The sequence below is a fragment of the Girardinichthys multiradiatus genome, chromosome 7, assembly GCF_021462225.1.
Source record: "Girardinichthys multiradiatus isolate DD_20200921_A chromosome 7, DD_fGirMul_XY1, whole genome shotgun sequence".
NCBI classification, from domain to species: domain Eukaryota; kingdom Metazoa; phylum Chordata; class Actinopteri; order Cyprinodontiformes; family Goodeidae; genus Girardinichthys; species Girardinichthys multiradiatus.
In genome coordinates, this window is record NC_061800.1 from 48,836,235 (window position 1) to 48,851,891 (window position 15,657).

The following is a 15,657-nucleotide window of genomic DNA, read 5'->3' on the forward strand; positions in this document are numbered from 1 at the left end:
GAACCACAATGAGTAGAATCCCATCATGTTTCAGACATGCCACCATCCAGCTGCCCAGTAAAAAGCATACAATAGATTAGTCAGATATGAATAATTATGGATCTGTCTCTGAGATCCAGTAAAATAACCAAGAGGCCAAAGCTCTTAAGTCTGGATGGCTACACAGCAGTGAGCGTCATTCTGATCTGCATTCAAGACGTCCTGGACAGTTAACTTTCTACAGAAAGCAAGTCAGAGATGGTGATTGGTGCTCCTCAGAACATCTCTACAGACTGTGTTTTATAAAAAGATCATCTCTGTGGTGAAGAATTGTTCACAGCTCAGAAGCATTTCTGAACTGTCCTCCATGCTGACCAATAAGGACACTGAGACAGTTAGCACCGCTTTAATCACCTCAAGATTGGCTTGCTGTCTGCAGCTGGTTCTGATTTCTGCTGCCGGACTTCTAACTGGAACCAGAGACAGAATCCTGTCTGTGTTGGCATCTCTCCATTCGCTTCCTGTTAGTTACTGAAATGATTTTATGACCATTCAATAAATGAGAATACTGTTGAAAATTTGAGATTAATTCCACCCAGACAGATGTTTTCAAGCCTTTATTTCTGTTAATTATGATGATTTCTGCTTCCAGCCAATGAAAACAAGACATGTAGAATATTACATCACATCAATGAGAATAATAATAATACCTGCTTAAAGGTGATTTTTGTTTTCAAATCTGACCAATGAGCCTCATCGGAACACATATTCTAATTGAATAAGATGACTGTATTTGAGTAGCTTCTCACCGTTTCTGATGTTGGAGCTCCGAGGTCATGTGACCAGTTCAGGTGCTCCCAGGAGACATCATGACGATGCCAGGTCTGCATCCTCCTCTGAGCTGAAAACATCTTTCATCACCAACCTTTAATTGGTTTTAATGGTCTATAAGTTTGAATGGTTTAAAGTATTCAAGATTTTATATTTTGGTCATGTTTTTAACATTTGATTCTATTTTTCCGTTTTTATCTTTTTTTTTTGTTGTCTTTGAAATGTTTTTGTCTGTTTTGTGGATTTATTGTGGAGCAATTTAGGCAACACTGTTGTTTTACTTTACAAATATATTTGCTTTCATTTTTAGAAAATTTACAATACAAATAAATGTCATTTTGCCTTCACCCATTTCATGTCTTACTCTCGTTTCGTGCCAATGTTCCTCAACCAAGGTGTCCGTTACTGTTTCTCTACATCATGCTGATGGAAGCAGCAACGTCAAACAAAAGTACAGAAGATCCAGAAAGAGGAAGTGAGGAGCTGAAAGTCAAAAACATTAATGGTTTCCATCTGAGTCACGCCAAACATCTGCAGATGGCAGCCAGATGCACTCATGCTTGGAGGAATAATCTCAAGCTGATGAACACAGCTCTCAGGCATGGTAGGGGTAGCATCATGCTGAGGGGCTGTCTGGCTGCCACTGGTGCATTGGAAAAAATGGATCAGACGATGGAGGAGGAGGACCATCCCCAGATTCTTCAACCTCCAACCATCAGCTACATGGATGAAACCCATGAAACTGGGCCCAGTTGGGTGTTCCAGCAGGACAATGATCCAAACACAGATCCAGTCTGGTTCTGGAAAGTATAAAGAAGGCTAACGTCAAGCTTCTGGAGTGTCCTTCTCAAAGCTCTGACTTCAACCCTGCAACTTGCAGCCTCACCTGCTCATGAAGAAATGATGAATGTCAAACATTTAACTATTAAAATGGTTTTATTCTTTTTTAACTATCAGATCACAGCTTGTTAGACGCTCAGAGCCGAGGTCTATCAGCTCTGGGGCACCTCAAGGTTGTTAGTTCACCTGTTCTTTTAGCAGCAGTCCTGGGAATCATGTTTTTAAATGCAGACAACTCTCTGGTCAGTGTTCAGTGGCGTGACGACCACCACCTCCTTATTAATGTCAAGAAAACTGAAGATCCCACGTTTATAGGTGACAACTCCCCGCCATTAATTCCTGATCAAAAGATCAACTAGGTCTGTTCTTCCAACCATCTAGATGTTCACCTAGATAATCTGTCCAGCTGAGAAACTGGTCAACCTGTGTTGCTCTACAGCAGACTGTATTTTCTATGAAGACTCAGGGTCTTCAGGGTCAACCAGAAGCTGATGTTTTTGTTCTATCAGGCTCTACTGGACAGTATTATGAGGTGTGGCATGTCAGCGTGGTACGGCAATCTAAAAGCAAAACTCAAACGTCTGGTTCAGATTGCCGTGAGGGTCACAGGGAGGACCGATGTCTTCAGACTTGCTCACACAGCACGGTCTGATCCGGCTCACGGTGCAGAGACAGCACCTGCAGACTCAATAGATTCAAATATTCACTGGTCGCCACCTCCATCAGATTATTAAATAAGGTAAGCATATAGAATTCATCACCGTCAGGTTATGCTGTAGTTTGTTGTTTGGAATGAGTTCCATTGAGCAACTGAGCGATATCTACATTTTCTGTGGACTAAATGTGTAATATGGAATATATAATTATGGAGGCAGTTTTTATTGTAGCACGTTGTCCACGACAAATTTCTATCGATCTATCTGGTCTTTCGGCTCTAGAAAACCAACCAGTTTAAATGAACTTTACCAGTTCTGTCAAGCAGAGCGGTCCGATATCAGCCAGAAGCTTGTTGATGGATACAGAAAGGCTGTGGTCCAGATGCAGCTTGCTAAGAGACAGTTATCCAAATAGAAATGAGGTGTATGTATATTTGTGAGCTGTTTTCTATGTTCCTGAAGGTGTTTGCTGTAAAATCATCTCATTAACCTGACATTTATGCCCCTGATGACTAGATGGGAACTAAACCAGAATCATTACAAACAGCAACATATTTATGAAGGTCTGGAGATGAATGACCGACCGGACTTTATGCTGTACATGTACACAATAATCAGACTCATTTACAATTCAACAAAACATCATCACAGTCTGAGTGGGGCCAGGTTTTAATGGTACAATCCGGGTCTCGGGTTAAACCCAACATGTGTCATGCAAGCTGTTTATGGTGCATCTTCATCAGGAGGAACACAGTCTTATCCCGGCTCTCCTCCTTCAGCACCAGACAGGTGACAAGCCTTCAGACAGGCAGAATATCAGTTCTCCAGGAAAGCCACGTAGTCGGTGAGTCGGGCCAACTGCTGCTCGTTTGGAACCAGCGAGACCGGGGGAAGATCTGTGGAGAGAAGGAGTTGAGTCAGGGGGGATTCCTCATTTCACCAAATGATATCGATCATCTTACACTGCACTGATTTTAACTCCGCCGCTCTGGCCCACGTGTTTCTGCTCAGCTCTCAAGCTAAACACTTCCCTTTGACCTCTTCAACAACACTACCTGCAGACCCTGTGGGCCGGTACCACAGCGTCAGGGAGGGTGGCTTCACAAACCAACTGGGCTGAGAGCAGCAGATGGTTCAGGTCAGAACAGGGAGGAGGAGGCTTGAGGTTTGTTTACAGGAAGAAATGATCTTCTGCAGACTACATGCTCCACAGATTCCCTCACTGTTAAAAGCAGCTACCTACCCAGAGGGAATCAGCTGACCCGGAGGAGTTTTGGTGCACATTCAGATCCTGGGAATTCTGATGTTCTGGTGCATCTTAATTTCAGTTATCAAGCCAGTGGAACCAGCTCCCAGTTTAGACCCAAACTTTCCTTTTTGATAAAGCTTATAGTTAGAGTGGCTTAGTTTATCCTGAACTATCTCTGTAGTTATGCTGCTATAGACTCAGGCTGCTGGAGGACAGAATGACCACTTTTCCTAAGTCTGCTGCAGAGTCAGAGTTACATTTTCCACCTTTTAACAAACATTTCAAATGTTTTCTTATCTACATTTTCCTTAAAAATGTAATTGTAGATAAATTCATCATTTTACAAGATTCTAGCAATAGGAAAGATGTTTTCATCCACCTTAAAATGATTCCTAATTCAAAATGTGTGAACAAGAGCCAGAGGAGAACTAGGTGATTTATTGGGGCAACACTGCCACCTACCTGGCTTCTTGGGCATTACCATCCTGGTTGCAGGGTCTGCCTGCCAGCCTTGACTCACCACACCTTGGACCAAAGAAGAAAACATCATCAGCAAATAAAAACAACTGGGTAAAAAGCAGCTCTAATAATTCACTCCAGTGTAGCAGTTAAGAAAGTCTCACCCTTCACCGCCTCTTCCACAGAGTATCCAACGAAGGCAGCCAAATCTTCTGCTGTGATGGAGGTGTACGCCTGCGCCACCAGGCTGTAGGCCCTTTGTCTGGTGCTCTCTGTTGAAAACATATTATTGTCGATGAGGTACACATGGAGTACATGTGTCTAAAGGTCAAAGAGAACGAACGTGTCGTCTCCCAGAAGCAGGAAGAGGATGCTGTGTGAGCATCTGAAGCAGCGTTCAAACATCATGTCTCATGCAAGCACAGCTGCTCAGCGAGCCATTAATCAAAGCTCAGCAGCAATGATCAATGATGATGTTTGGCTTAAATTCATCATTTACATTTGAATCCTTTTGTTTGAAACTGTGAACCATAAATGAATGTGAAACAGGACCAACACAGGGTGGAACATAAAGCTAAAGTCTGAGCTTTGGTTTGGCTAAATTAGCTTTGATGTTGCTCCTCCCACAGCTGAACTCTCTGAAGGTATTCGCTGGTCCATAACAGCCAGTATACACGGTGTTCTGGAAAACTATTCATACCCTTTAAACGGGTTTTATTGGATTTATGTGACAGACTGACACACTTTTATATTCAGGGTTTAAACTTCTCCACATCTTCCTGACCTGACCTGTCTGCTGGGTTCCTTGGTCCTTATTCAATTCAAAGATACTTTATTGATCCCTGAGGGGACATTAGAAGTCCAGTAGAACCCATCCAAACATACATCATGACACAAGACAAGAAGGGACGGGTCACCGAGGCTTTGCTGCCCACTCACAGGCGCTGCCCTTGTTAGATGAGAAAAGAGACCACATTAGGAAAGTAGAGGAAAATAAATCATATTTCACACTTTATCCTCAGCAGGATACAGTTTGAGATTGTAAAAAAACCTCAGAACAAAGAAGCAACAAGTTGACAAAACAACATGATTCTGGGAACGGTGAAGGTGGTGCATAAGGATCTCATCCAGTCTGTGATTCAGCTCACGTAACATCTCAGTCTGAGTGAAGATCTCATCATACATGCCAGGCAGCCTCATAATGGTCAGAACAGCTGCTGACATTCTCTGAATTTCTCGATATTCCAGGTAACCGCTGACTCCAAAAAGCAGAAATCCTGATATCAAACATCCAATTATTTACACATTTTCCACATCCTCGACTGACACACAATCCTCCATCGTGTATCCAGAGAAAAATGTCCCGTCCGGACAAGTTGGGCTCTCCTTCCCCGTCTTCTCCTCGAGAACATTTGATCAATTGCATTGAGAGACCAGCTGAACAAATCCATAACTAAGAATTGATGCTGGTTGTTCACTGATGTTCTCTCAAGAACCTCTGAGGCCAGAAACAGAACAGCAGCAGTTGGACTCCCAGCTGGACTCTGATTGGTTGCAGTTACTTTTTAGTTGCATCAGAGAAAATGGGAATAAATTCAATACTCTGACATTTTAATCAAACATGTGACAGACATTTCAGTATGACCTCAGGAAGCTGGGTCAGCCTGGGTGCTTATGAGTTCCTGAGGATAAACTCTGATAGTTGTGAAGTGGTGCTTTCATCCAGGCTTCAGGTCACAGCTGCTCTCTTTATCAGCTAAACGTAGAAGTTCTTCTGAGTGGCCCTGGCTTCAGACATGCTGACACCTTCTCGCTGCTGCTGCTTCTGCAGCGATCATGTAAACGCCTCAGGGCTGAGGCTCTTTGGGCTTTATCACCTAGCAACCGTTTGGTGTGTATCAACAGAATTTGGACCAGAAGAGACAGCTGTGGATGTCCGAGAGGAGAATAATCGTCTAAAACGAGGCTGTAACTGTTTGGGTTTCTGCTTTATGTTTTGGTTTAATATTATAACTGTGAACTTCCTGTTTAGAAGAAGTGAAGCATGCAGGGAACACGCTGCCTCCTCAGAGCAGAAGGTCACTTTAGACTCTTTTTGTTGCTCGCTGTATTTATAACCACGGTGAGACGACCTGTGGAACAACTGGACTCAGCTTTTCTTAGCTCGGTCCTCTGACCCTCACAGTCAGGTCGGAGGTGCTGAGCAAGATATCCATGAGTGGGAGTTTTATGAAACAGGACCCGACCTGTCCTGCAGCACACCATCTATTCCTGGACGGCTATCATCTCGCACCCTCTCACCGCCTAAGAATAGCTCCGACTTTTCACCAGCAAAGGCAAAGCAGACGGGACGCTGGGAGCTTTTTTTAAACGCAGCCTGATGCAGCGAGCGGGCGGGCGTTACAGGAGAAACCACCGGGTTCTGTTTTTGTGTCCTAACAGAACAAGAACTGAGCCCAACAGACAAACTGGAACTTTATTTCAAGTATCAGTAAAGACAGACTTGGTGACAATCAGCTAATCATCAAACGAACAAATCATGAGAAAATCTTTCCAGAAGCTACAACTTCAAACATTTCAACTCTAAACTTTTTCACTGAACTGGATGTAAAATAGAAAAGTATAAAAAGAAGTTAAGAAAACAATGAATGACGTTAGAGTTAAATATTGCACTGAGAGGAGCCCTCCCTGACCTTCATCTTTGTGGTCAACATTCCTGTTTCAGTCCTTCTAATGCACATATCTAACTTATTCTTCCTCCTCTTCCTCCTCAGCATCTGCAAAGTCTTCATCATCTGCAGCTCCAAAGTCCATTTTAGAGAGAACAGCCTCCACGTGTTCTGTGGACAGAGTGAAGTGGTCCATCTTCTCGAAGCCCGGCTCTGGCCGCTCTTCGCCCAGCGAGGCCTTGGCAGCGTCTTTAGTCTTTGTGATGAGGCCCTTGGAGGCCAGAAGAAACTCGGCGGCTCCGCTCTGCTCCAGGGCCCTCACGGCCGTATCCGTCAGCTCGGAGGTGGCCTGCAGGCGCTCCCCGTACCTCTGAGCGAGGGCCCGCAGAGCCGCGACCTTCTCGTCCTGCTCCTTCCCGATCTGATCCAGCAGAATGGCCTTTCGTTCTTCTAGGACAGCGTACAGGAGATCAAATCGCTCAGCCAGGCCTTGTTTGGCCCGCTGAGAGTTTTCCTGCACGGCACGGCAGGCGTCCTCCATCTGGTTCAGCAGAACCTGCAGACGGCTGTTACTGGCCACCAGCGTGTCGATGGCATTGCTCAGTTCTCCTTTCTGGGTCTGGTAGATGGATGCTAAAGGTGCCACCTCGCAGTCTTTGTGCTGGCCAAATACTTTGCACATGGAGCAGGTGGGGACCTGGCAGCTCACGCAGTAGATGTTGATCCTCTCGTCTTCGTGCTCCTGACACATCGGCTCTTTGGATTCCTTGGACTTCAGGGTCTCTGTGTTGTCGCTCTTCCCTTCCTGTTGCTGTTTGTAGATGTCGATGATGTTTTCCACCAGCAGGTTGCGCTGGAGGCCGTGAACACCGTGTCGGTCAAGGACGACCTCAAAGCGGCAGGTGGGGCAGCGAAAGACGCCTCCGGAGAAGCGGTATGGGTTGCGGGAGTCGTAGAGGTCGCTGGCACAGCTGCGGCACAAGTTGTGCTGGCAGGGCAGGATCACCACGGGCTTGGTGAACATGTCCAGGCAGATGGGACAGCTCAGTTGCTTCTCTAGGCTGTCCATGGGGCTGGGTGGCCGGACCATCGATCCTGTTCTCTGGAGGTCCATGGTGGAAAGGTGTTGCTCAAACAGAAAGCTTAAAGATCTTTCTGAAAACAGAGAGTGGACTGGAAGACTTTTCTTCTTGTGCGAGCAGTTCTCTGGAAGTGTTGGTTTCTATTCTGGTCCATGCTCGCAGCTCTGTCCTTTATATGAGCCCCTACAGCTGGTGACACCTGATCCCTCTCCACCAACGGGAGCAAACATTCCTGCCCGCTGGCCGGCCTGGGATCTTTTCACAGAAACCCCCCCCCCACCTGGAGCTGCATGTGTCTCATGTCCCAGTGGGCTCGGCGTCTCCTTGAACGGAGCCGCTGGGCTGGACCGAGACAAACAAGGTCCATGTGACCGGCTCGGAGGAACACCGGCGCACGGATAAACAAACAAATGTCAACATGATGTTTTTCCATAACGTCTGTTCCAGCCGGTTCTGGGATCTGTTTTCGGTTCCACAGCATGCAGGACAGGACGCTCCGTTTCATCGGGTCAACAATGTAGATCCAAACTTTCATATTAATAAGTAATATATAAATAAATACATCTGGGGGGGACCAGGACCAACCTATTCACATCAAAGTCCGTGTTGTTTAAATCCGACTTACCCACAAATGAAGCCAAAACTAAGTACACCCTATCTGCTGCCACAGCATGTAAGAGGTTCTGATGATCCGATCACTGATTAACTGATCATCATCTGTGAGACTTGTCTATAAAATCAGCAGTTTGCTGATCTGGAGCATCCAGTTGTGTGTTAGCACAATGTCAGGGTGGAAAGATATCAGCAATGACCTTAGAGAAGCAACGGTTGCTGCTCATCAACCTGGGAAAGGTTATATAAAGTTCATCATTTCAGAAACAGAAAGATTATCAAGGTGAAAATCCTTTTGAATTCTACCTCTAGAATAACCTGCCTCCTGATATTCACACTGCAGAGTCAAAACAGACGAGGCCCAGAAGGTCTGAGCTTCTTCTGTCTCCTTGTTTCTAGTCAAATTTTACTAAATTGTTTTTTATGTCTTCATTTTTTCCTGCTGCTTCCTGATTGTTTTAATGAACTTGTAAAGAACTTTCAGCACAAACACCTCATACCACCTCGTCAAGCACGGTGGTGGAGGGGTGATGATTTGGGCCTGTTCTGCAGTCACAGAACCTGGGAACCTGGGATCTCCTCTGTTCATCAAAGTATCCTAGAGAGTCCATCTGTCCAACAGCTAAAGCTTGGTCCAAACTGGGTCATTAACAGAACAATGACCCAAAACACAGCAGCAGATCTAAAACACAATGGCTGAAAAAGAAAAGAATAATAGTGCTGCAATGGCCCAGTCAAAGTCCAGACCTCATCCGGATTGAAACGCTGTGTTTGGACCTTGATGACCTGAACCAACGTAGAAAAAAAAAAAAAGAGTGGACCAACAAACGCTGAGAGGCAGTCAGACAGAACCACGGCCGAGTTCTGGTTACTGATGCTTCTCCATCTTAGCGTCATCTTCCTAAATAATCACAGAGTGAAATACTTTCTTTTCCTGTGATCACATTTAAACCGAAGGCAAACTTTACCTTTCATGAAGTAAAACATGAACTTTAACGGTTGTGTCATCCAGGAGGAGCTCAACCAGAGAGTCTTATGAAACACTGTAACATCGAGAAAAGTTATTTTAAACTGTTGCACAACCAACACACAACACCAGGGCCACAACCATCCAGGGACGATGCCTCCTGATGTCTGAGGTGAGATTCCTGAAGATCAGAGCACTGAGGTTTCACCTTCATTACCCTGAACAGGGACAGAAGGGCGCTAGCGCTGCAGCTAGCCTGGTTTTACCAGCAGCTTTAGTGATGCACCTGAATCTCGACATGTTGAAGTAAAGAGGTTTAAGGCTCAGAGAGGCGGGTTTACCTCTGAGGGCCTCCATGACCGGAAGAATGTTCTCTGACCACTGGTGGGCTGCGATGGCCGTGTAGATCCCTGGGAAGTCTCTCTGCCAAATGCGCTGGCCGACGACCCAGATAGCGCTTAATTCAGGGTTGGCCTGCAGGCAACAAGAGACAAAACGTGACAACGCCTTCAGTGGAACCAGAGAGGTCTCTATGTAGCTGGGAGAGTTTCACTCCCAAATACTTTGGATTTTTATTCCTCAGTTTCTGCGACAGCTGTGGTTCCGGTCTTTAGGTCCGTCTATTCAACCTCTCTACAGAACACACCCGAGGAAACGGGTTCATGTCCTCTAAAGCATGAGGCCACAGAGGACAGATTCTGACATCTAGAGCCCTAACAAAAAAGACAAGCCGTCAGTGGTCTTCATTTCCAGACCAGATTCCAGATTTGGATTGAATATTTTTAACTGCTACATATTATTTGTATAATTTAAATATATTCATTTAATGGTGCACAGTTTTTAATGCCTGTATGCTGAGCCGTTCAGCGGCTTTTGCTAATACGGCTCACTGCCCAGGGTGACATATCGTCAGGGATGCACAAGCTCTTTGCTTCCACAGAGCTTCATATTTCTGCAAATATGCATAAAAAACATAGTTAAACCTGGAAAACCTTATTTCTTAATGCTTGCGTGTCTCCATGTTCCAGATTTCCTGAACTTATTGATATGGGGTTATAGGTTTAGGCTGCTGCTACATTCTCCTACTACTCTCCAATTTTGCATTATTTCTCTTCCTAGAAGCTACACCTAGAAGCACCAAGTCTTACTGTAACATGTAAGTCTTGAGAAAACAGGTGATAAAGTTTCCTGCCTGTTATTCTCGTAGCTTTGATATGTCAGCATTTATGATGCATACATTTGGTGCTTTTTTTTAGTTTCATATTTAGTGTCATTAAGGCTGAATGTGAAAGAGGCCAAATGTTTGAGTGTCTGCAGCTTCTTCAACAAGCAGAGCAACGGGTTGATGTGGGAAGGACAGGTGGGCCGAACCAGGGCGTCATGCGTGTAAAGAATGGGCGGCTCATCTGTGCAGAAACATGGCGGTCAGAAGAAGCCGCTGAAGAGTGACAGAAAGGTTTTCAGTCCTACCACAGATACGCTGAGACCTTTTAGATCAAAGTGGTTCCAGTGCTTACCCAGGACCGGTAATAGACCCAGCTGTGCACTGGTTCTGTAAAAGAACTGCTTTGTTTTTTCCAGCACCTGAGAGCCAAGTCAGAACCACATCACCGGAGCATTTAAACCTGTCATTTATTGATTGTTTGGTCCTTCTCCTGTTTTTTTCTGTGTTTCTGTCAACGATCATGGAGACAATTTAACCACATGAATAATATTATTTATCCCAGTATCTCTGCAAGCAGAAGCTCTGATATCACCACCTTCGTTAATTAACCCCTGATTGAGCAACCAGAGGCTTGTGAACATTTTATTAATGTTTGTATCACTGTTGAGGCGCTGGGTTTTTATTCTTATTATGTTAAGTTGAATGGCGCTCACAGCATTTTGATTGACTCCTGTTGCCCATGACTCCACCTCAAGCTTCTGATTAAAGTGGTTCTTTGCTCTGGTCCACCAGCAGACTGGGGCCAGTTCAGAACCAGCAGGATCCCAACACAGTGACAGACTGCACAGAAACACATCTAACAGACGTTTTAACAAACTTACGGATCTTATTGCCTGAGGGATTCTCTTCCATAGATACCTGGCGTTATTCCTGTAGGACAGAAACAAAGAGGTTAGTCAACATATCTGTCCAGGCAGCACCGGGCATCGCTGGAATCTCTCAATCACAAAGCACTTTATCAAGTCCACAGAGACCCCAAAGTGCTTCACATACAATCAGTCATCCACCCATTCACACACTAACAGTGGTGAGCTACACCGTAGCTACAGCTGCCCTGGGGCAGACCGACAGAAGAGAGGCTGCCATACAATCGGCGCCACCGGTGTCTTCACAGGTCTGCCAACAAAGTGGATCAGACAGCTGCTCAAGTGTCTTGCCAAAGGACACAACGACTGAGACAGACAGAGTGGGGGTTCAAACCAGCAACCCCCTGATATATACATACACATACATAGACTGTCGACATATGTACACAATAAAATAAAAAAGGTTATGCAGAGATGCTGGAGGAATTGTTCAGCAGACTGACTGCAGCGGGAAAGAAGCTGTTCTGGTAACGTGAGGTTCTGGTTCTGATGGACCGGAGTCTTTTGTCAGAAGGAAGGAATTGAAGCAAACTGGACCCAAGGTGAGAGGGTTCAGCTGCAATCCTGGCTACATGTCTTCAGGTCCCGAAGACGTAGAGTTCCTGCAGAGATGGAGGGTTGCAACCAATCAGCCCCTACACTGAGTGGATGATCCGCTGCAGCCTGGTCTTGTCCCTGGACGAGACTCCAGCAAACCAGACTGTGACAGATGACGTAAGAATAGCCTCAATGACGGCAGTGTAAACGTTCACCACCATCACCTTTTTCAGCCGCCGTGTAAAGAAGTGGTCTAAGCAAACTGTGAAGACCGATACATGGTTCAGGAAACACTTCAAGTCAGACTAGACGTCTTCTTGCTTCAACTGCAGCGAGGCGTTTCAAATTCACCTCTGATCCACACAGGAAGACCTATAAGACACTGATAAAAGAAGCAGGGTGTGTTGCCCATAAAAAAGGAAAACTTGAGTACCCTTGAAGGGTCTGAAGGCTCCTGATGTTCCAGCTTCGGTTCCTGGGACTTGGCTGGTTCCAAAGAACTTACAGATGGGTCAACATGGACCTGTGAGTGGTTAGTGGCAGGAGAGGGTACTAGGCAGGCTGATTCCCAGTTCTATAGGTTCAAATCATCCAGGAACAAACAACTGGACCAAGGAAATCATAACGATCAGGAGTTTAAAGCCTGGATAAACCGCAGGTTCCTTCCTGCCAAAACTGGGATGTGGTTTGAGGGATGGAGGGAAGAAAGCAGCAGAAATCATTCCTAAAACTCTGATACCTCAAAGATGTTCCTGAAGGATACAAAAAAATACCTCAGATAAAAACCACTGCCAGCCTCTTCATTGACATCATTAAACATCAGCACATAGCAAATGAGGTTCGTGACTATTCAGCAACTCAAAGAAAAGAGAGAAAAGCCGTATGAAGAAAAAAGATACCATACAGTATGCATGTATGACCGTAAAATATTCCTGTCTGTATGTTTTCAGGATTCAATGCCAAGAAGAAGAAATTGAACATGAAGAGGTGTATGAAGTAGATGATGGGACCAAGGGTTAGGATGAGGACTGCCTGACTGAACATGCAGCGATGATGACATTGTTTCCAACTAACCCTCACTTCCTCCATTTTCTTTCCATCATCCCCATTTCCCCGCCAGCCATCCACATCTGGGTCACAACTGGACATGAAAGGTGGTGAAGGTGAACTGGCTGAATACATTATCTGCATGCAGAGCCTTACTGCATGGCATCTGATTACTAATGTCCTACCAAATATTACATTCAAACAGCTTTACTGATACTTAAAGGTAAAGTTTTATTGTAGTAATTTAAAAAAAAACAGACTTGTTGGTGAAAGTTAAAAAAACACAGAAAGAATTCTCTGATTGGCATCTAATTACTCTCTATGCAGAGCAGCAATAGGTAAGGAAATGATTGGATTTATATGCCCATCAGTGGTCTGCATGTGGCCCAAATTCCAGTCAAATCAGAGCATTTGTTCAGTGATCTCAACATCATCAGTTAAAATGAAATGTTTGCACCTGTCCTCTCCGTCTTTGACCCATTCTGCAGACACACTTTGTTCTACTTACATGTCATTATTGACCAGATACAGAGCCAGCATCTGAGCGTAGACCTGAGGTGTCGCAATGCCCCCTGGAGCCTGTTAAAGGTAGTGCACATGGATGGTGTTAGCTTCAAAAATGTATATTTATATAAAATTATAACATTTATTCATTAGTTTTCAAGTTTTTAGAATATTGAGATGAATCAATAAATTGGGCAGATATCAGAATGGGACCAGGCTCCCTTGATGAGATCTGATCTGTGATCAGCAAGTTAATTACTAAACTATACGGTTTTCTTCCTGTTCATTAACGGCATCAAATCAAAGACTCCCGACCATTTTCAGCCAATAAACACATCAAATAGCAGCAGGGGCTTTGAGTAAAAAAACAAACAGACAAAAAGCTTAAATATATCCGAGAGTCTCCAGCTGTTTGTACTGCTATCTCTTGATTGGTTATTACTGCTGCACTGTCTCATCAAACACAGCTTTTTATTTCTTACTGTGGGTTCTAGTTGATAACAAAGACATAAGTTAACGTCATTAACTTCTTCTGTCCATCTTTTTCTCATCCCTGTCAGCTCACTGCAGAGTCTTTGGATGGATAAAAATAAGATCAAATCATCAGATAGTCTTAATAGTTTTAAGTTGCTATACTTCAACAATCAACTCTTTTAATACGTGAGCAGATGCTTAGTTGGCCCAGGCAAGGTCTGCTCTCCCACAAAAAAACTGGAAATAATTAATCACTTCATTTTTAGGATGTAAATATATGTTTCATTTGAAAGGGACTGTAAGCTGAATGTTTTTTAGGTTAAATTGACATTATTAACAGTAGCAAACACGACCTTTCGGCTGAATAAAGGGATTATTTCTAGTCGTTTACCTGTCATTTATTGTGACCACTAAAACAAAAATCTCTTTTGGATGTTTTCCTGCAATAAATAAAATCATTTTAAACTGAGCAGTTTTTATTTTCGGTCCCAACTTTATAATAGGTTCAATGTGAATCGAGGGCTAATTTAGCCCAGAATTCATTAGTTTTAACTGCTGTAACTTTCTTATTAGTAAACAGACACAAGTAATCTTTTTGAAAGTTATTTGAAGGATCTTTGAAATGTAAGTATTTGTTTTGATGAACAACCCTTCTGAAAACGCTGCTAACACACCTGGTTGATGTCCTCAGAATCAGACCTGGCAGGTCAGACGATAAAGAAAAGTTGAAAGAAATGTGAGCCGGGTACACGACGCAGGTGATAAAGTTTACCTGTTGACAGGTGTGTTATTCTACAGGCAAACAGCAGCTGAACTTAGCTTCTGTTAGCATTACACAGTCCTTATCCCAGCATTAATTCAAACCAGACAGATACAGTCAGTGTGGGGGTTAACCTAAACATTAACCTGGGTCAGAATGGCACTCAAAGAGAAAATAATCCAACTACAGGTGAACAGAATTCACTTCATCGTCATTCATGGTGAGACGGCTAAAGCTAACTGACAAGCTAGCAAACAACGACGCTGAAGTTAGTGTCCGGTTTGGAACTACTTTGATCTGGTTAAAACCATGAAAACCTGGACTGCTTTCGTTCATTTTCATCGGTATAATTTCAAAATGAACAAAAATGCACTAAAGCCAGTTCATTTGCTCTTTACAACTCACTGCTGCTTTTCAAACCCTGTAGATAAATGAAGTTCAGAGCGGATCAAAGCTGCTTCAGACTCCTTTAAACTCCCGAGATTATCCTTCTGACTTCATCTCCGTAAACAAATAGCAGGCTGGGTTTAAAGTCTCCAGTAGAACTGAATCATATCACAGTTTCTACCGATCAGAATTTAATTTGACTGTTGGTTCGGAACCGCTAATTCATCTGTTTTAATCATCCGTTAGTGTTTGGAAGCTAACTCATCGTGAAACAGGCTAACTTGTCCAATTCTTATTTTCAAACCGTGCCGTAAAACATAGAGTCTCTGAAACTTTATAACTGTTCCCGGAGAAATAAAGCTCTCCGCTGCTCACCTCCAGCTCCTGAGCTTCACACTGCTCCAATAATTTATCAAAATTCTCCTCCATGGTCACAGCAGCGGGCATGATGCTGCCCAGCTGGGCTTCTTCCTGGTTGTTAACGAGTGACTGCAAGACCGCCCCCAACCGGCA

At 44.1% G+C, this 15,657-nt stretch overlaps 2 protein-coding genes across 2 annotated transcripts; both read right to left on the reverse strand.

Annotated features, from left to right (window-relative positions):
• Positions 1-2,957: 2,957 nt before the first annotated feature.
• Positions 2,958-15,657, reverse strand: cops8 (COP9 signalosome subunit 8). The gene is made up of 7 exons (XM_047370793.1): positions 15,520-15,657; positions 13,528-13,598; positions 11,391-11,439; positions 9,686-9,818; positions 4,179-4,286; positions 4,018-4,080; positions 2,958-3,202 (listed from the first exon to the last, which is right to left on the reverse strand). The coding sequence occupies exons 1-7, from the start codon at positions 15,589-15,591 to the stop codon at positions 3,123-3,125; spliced, it is 576 nt and encodes a 191-aa protein (XP_047226749.1). The 5' UTR covers positions 15,592-15,657; the 3' UTR covers positions 2,958-3,122.
• trim63b (tripartite motif containing 63b) lies at positions 6,477-8,327 on the reverse strand. Its single transcript, XM_047370791.1, has one exon. The coding sequence runs from the start codon at positions 7,795-7,797 to the stop codon at positions 6,763-6,765; it is 1,035 nt and encodes a 344-aa protein (XP_047226747.1). The 5' UTR covers positions 7,798-8,327; the 3' UTR covers positions 6,477-6,762.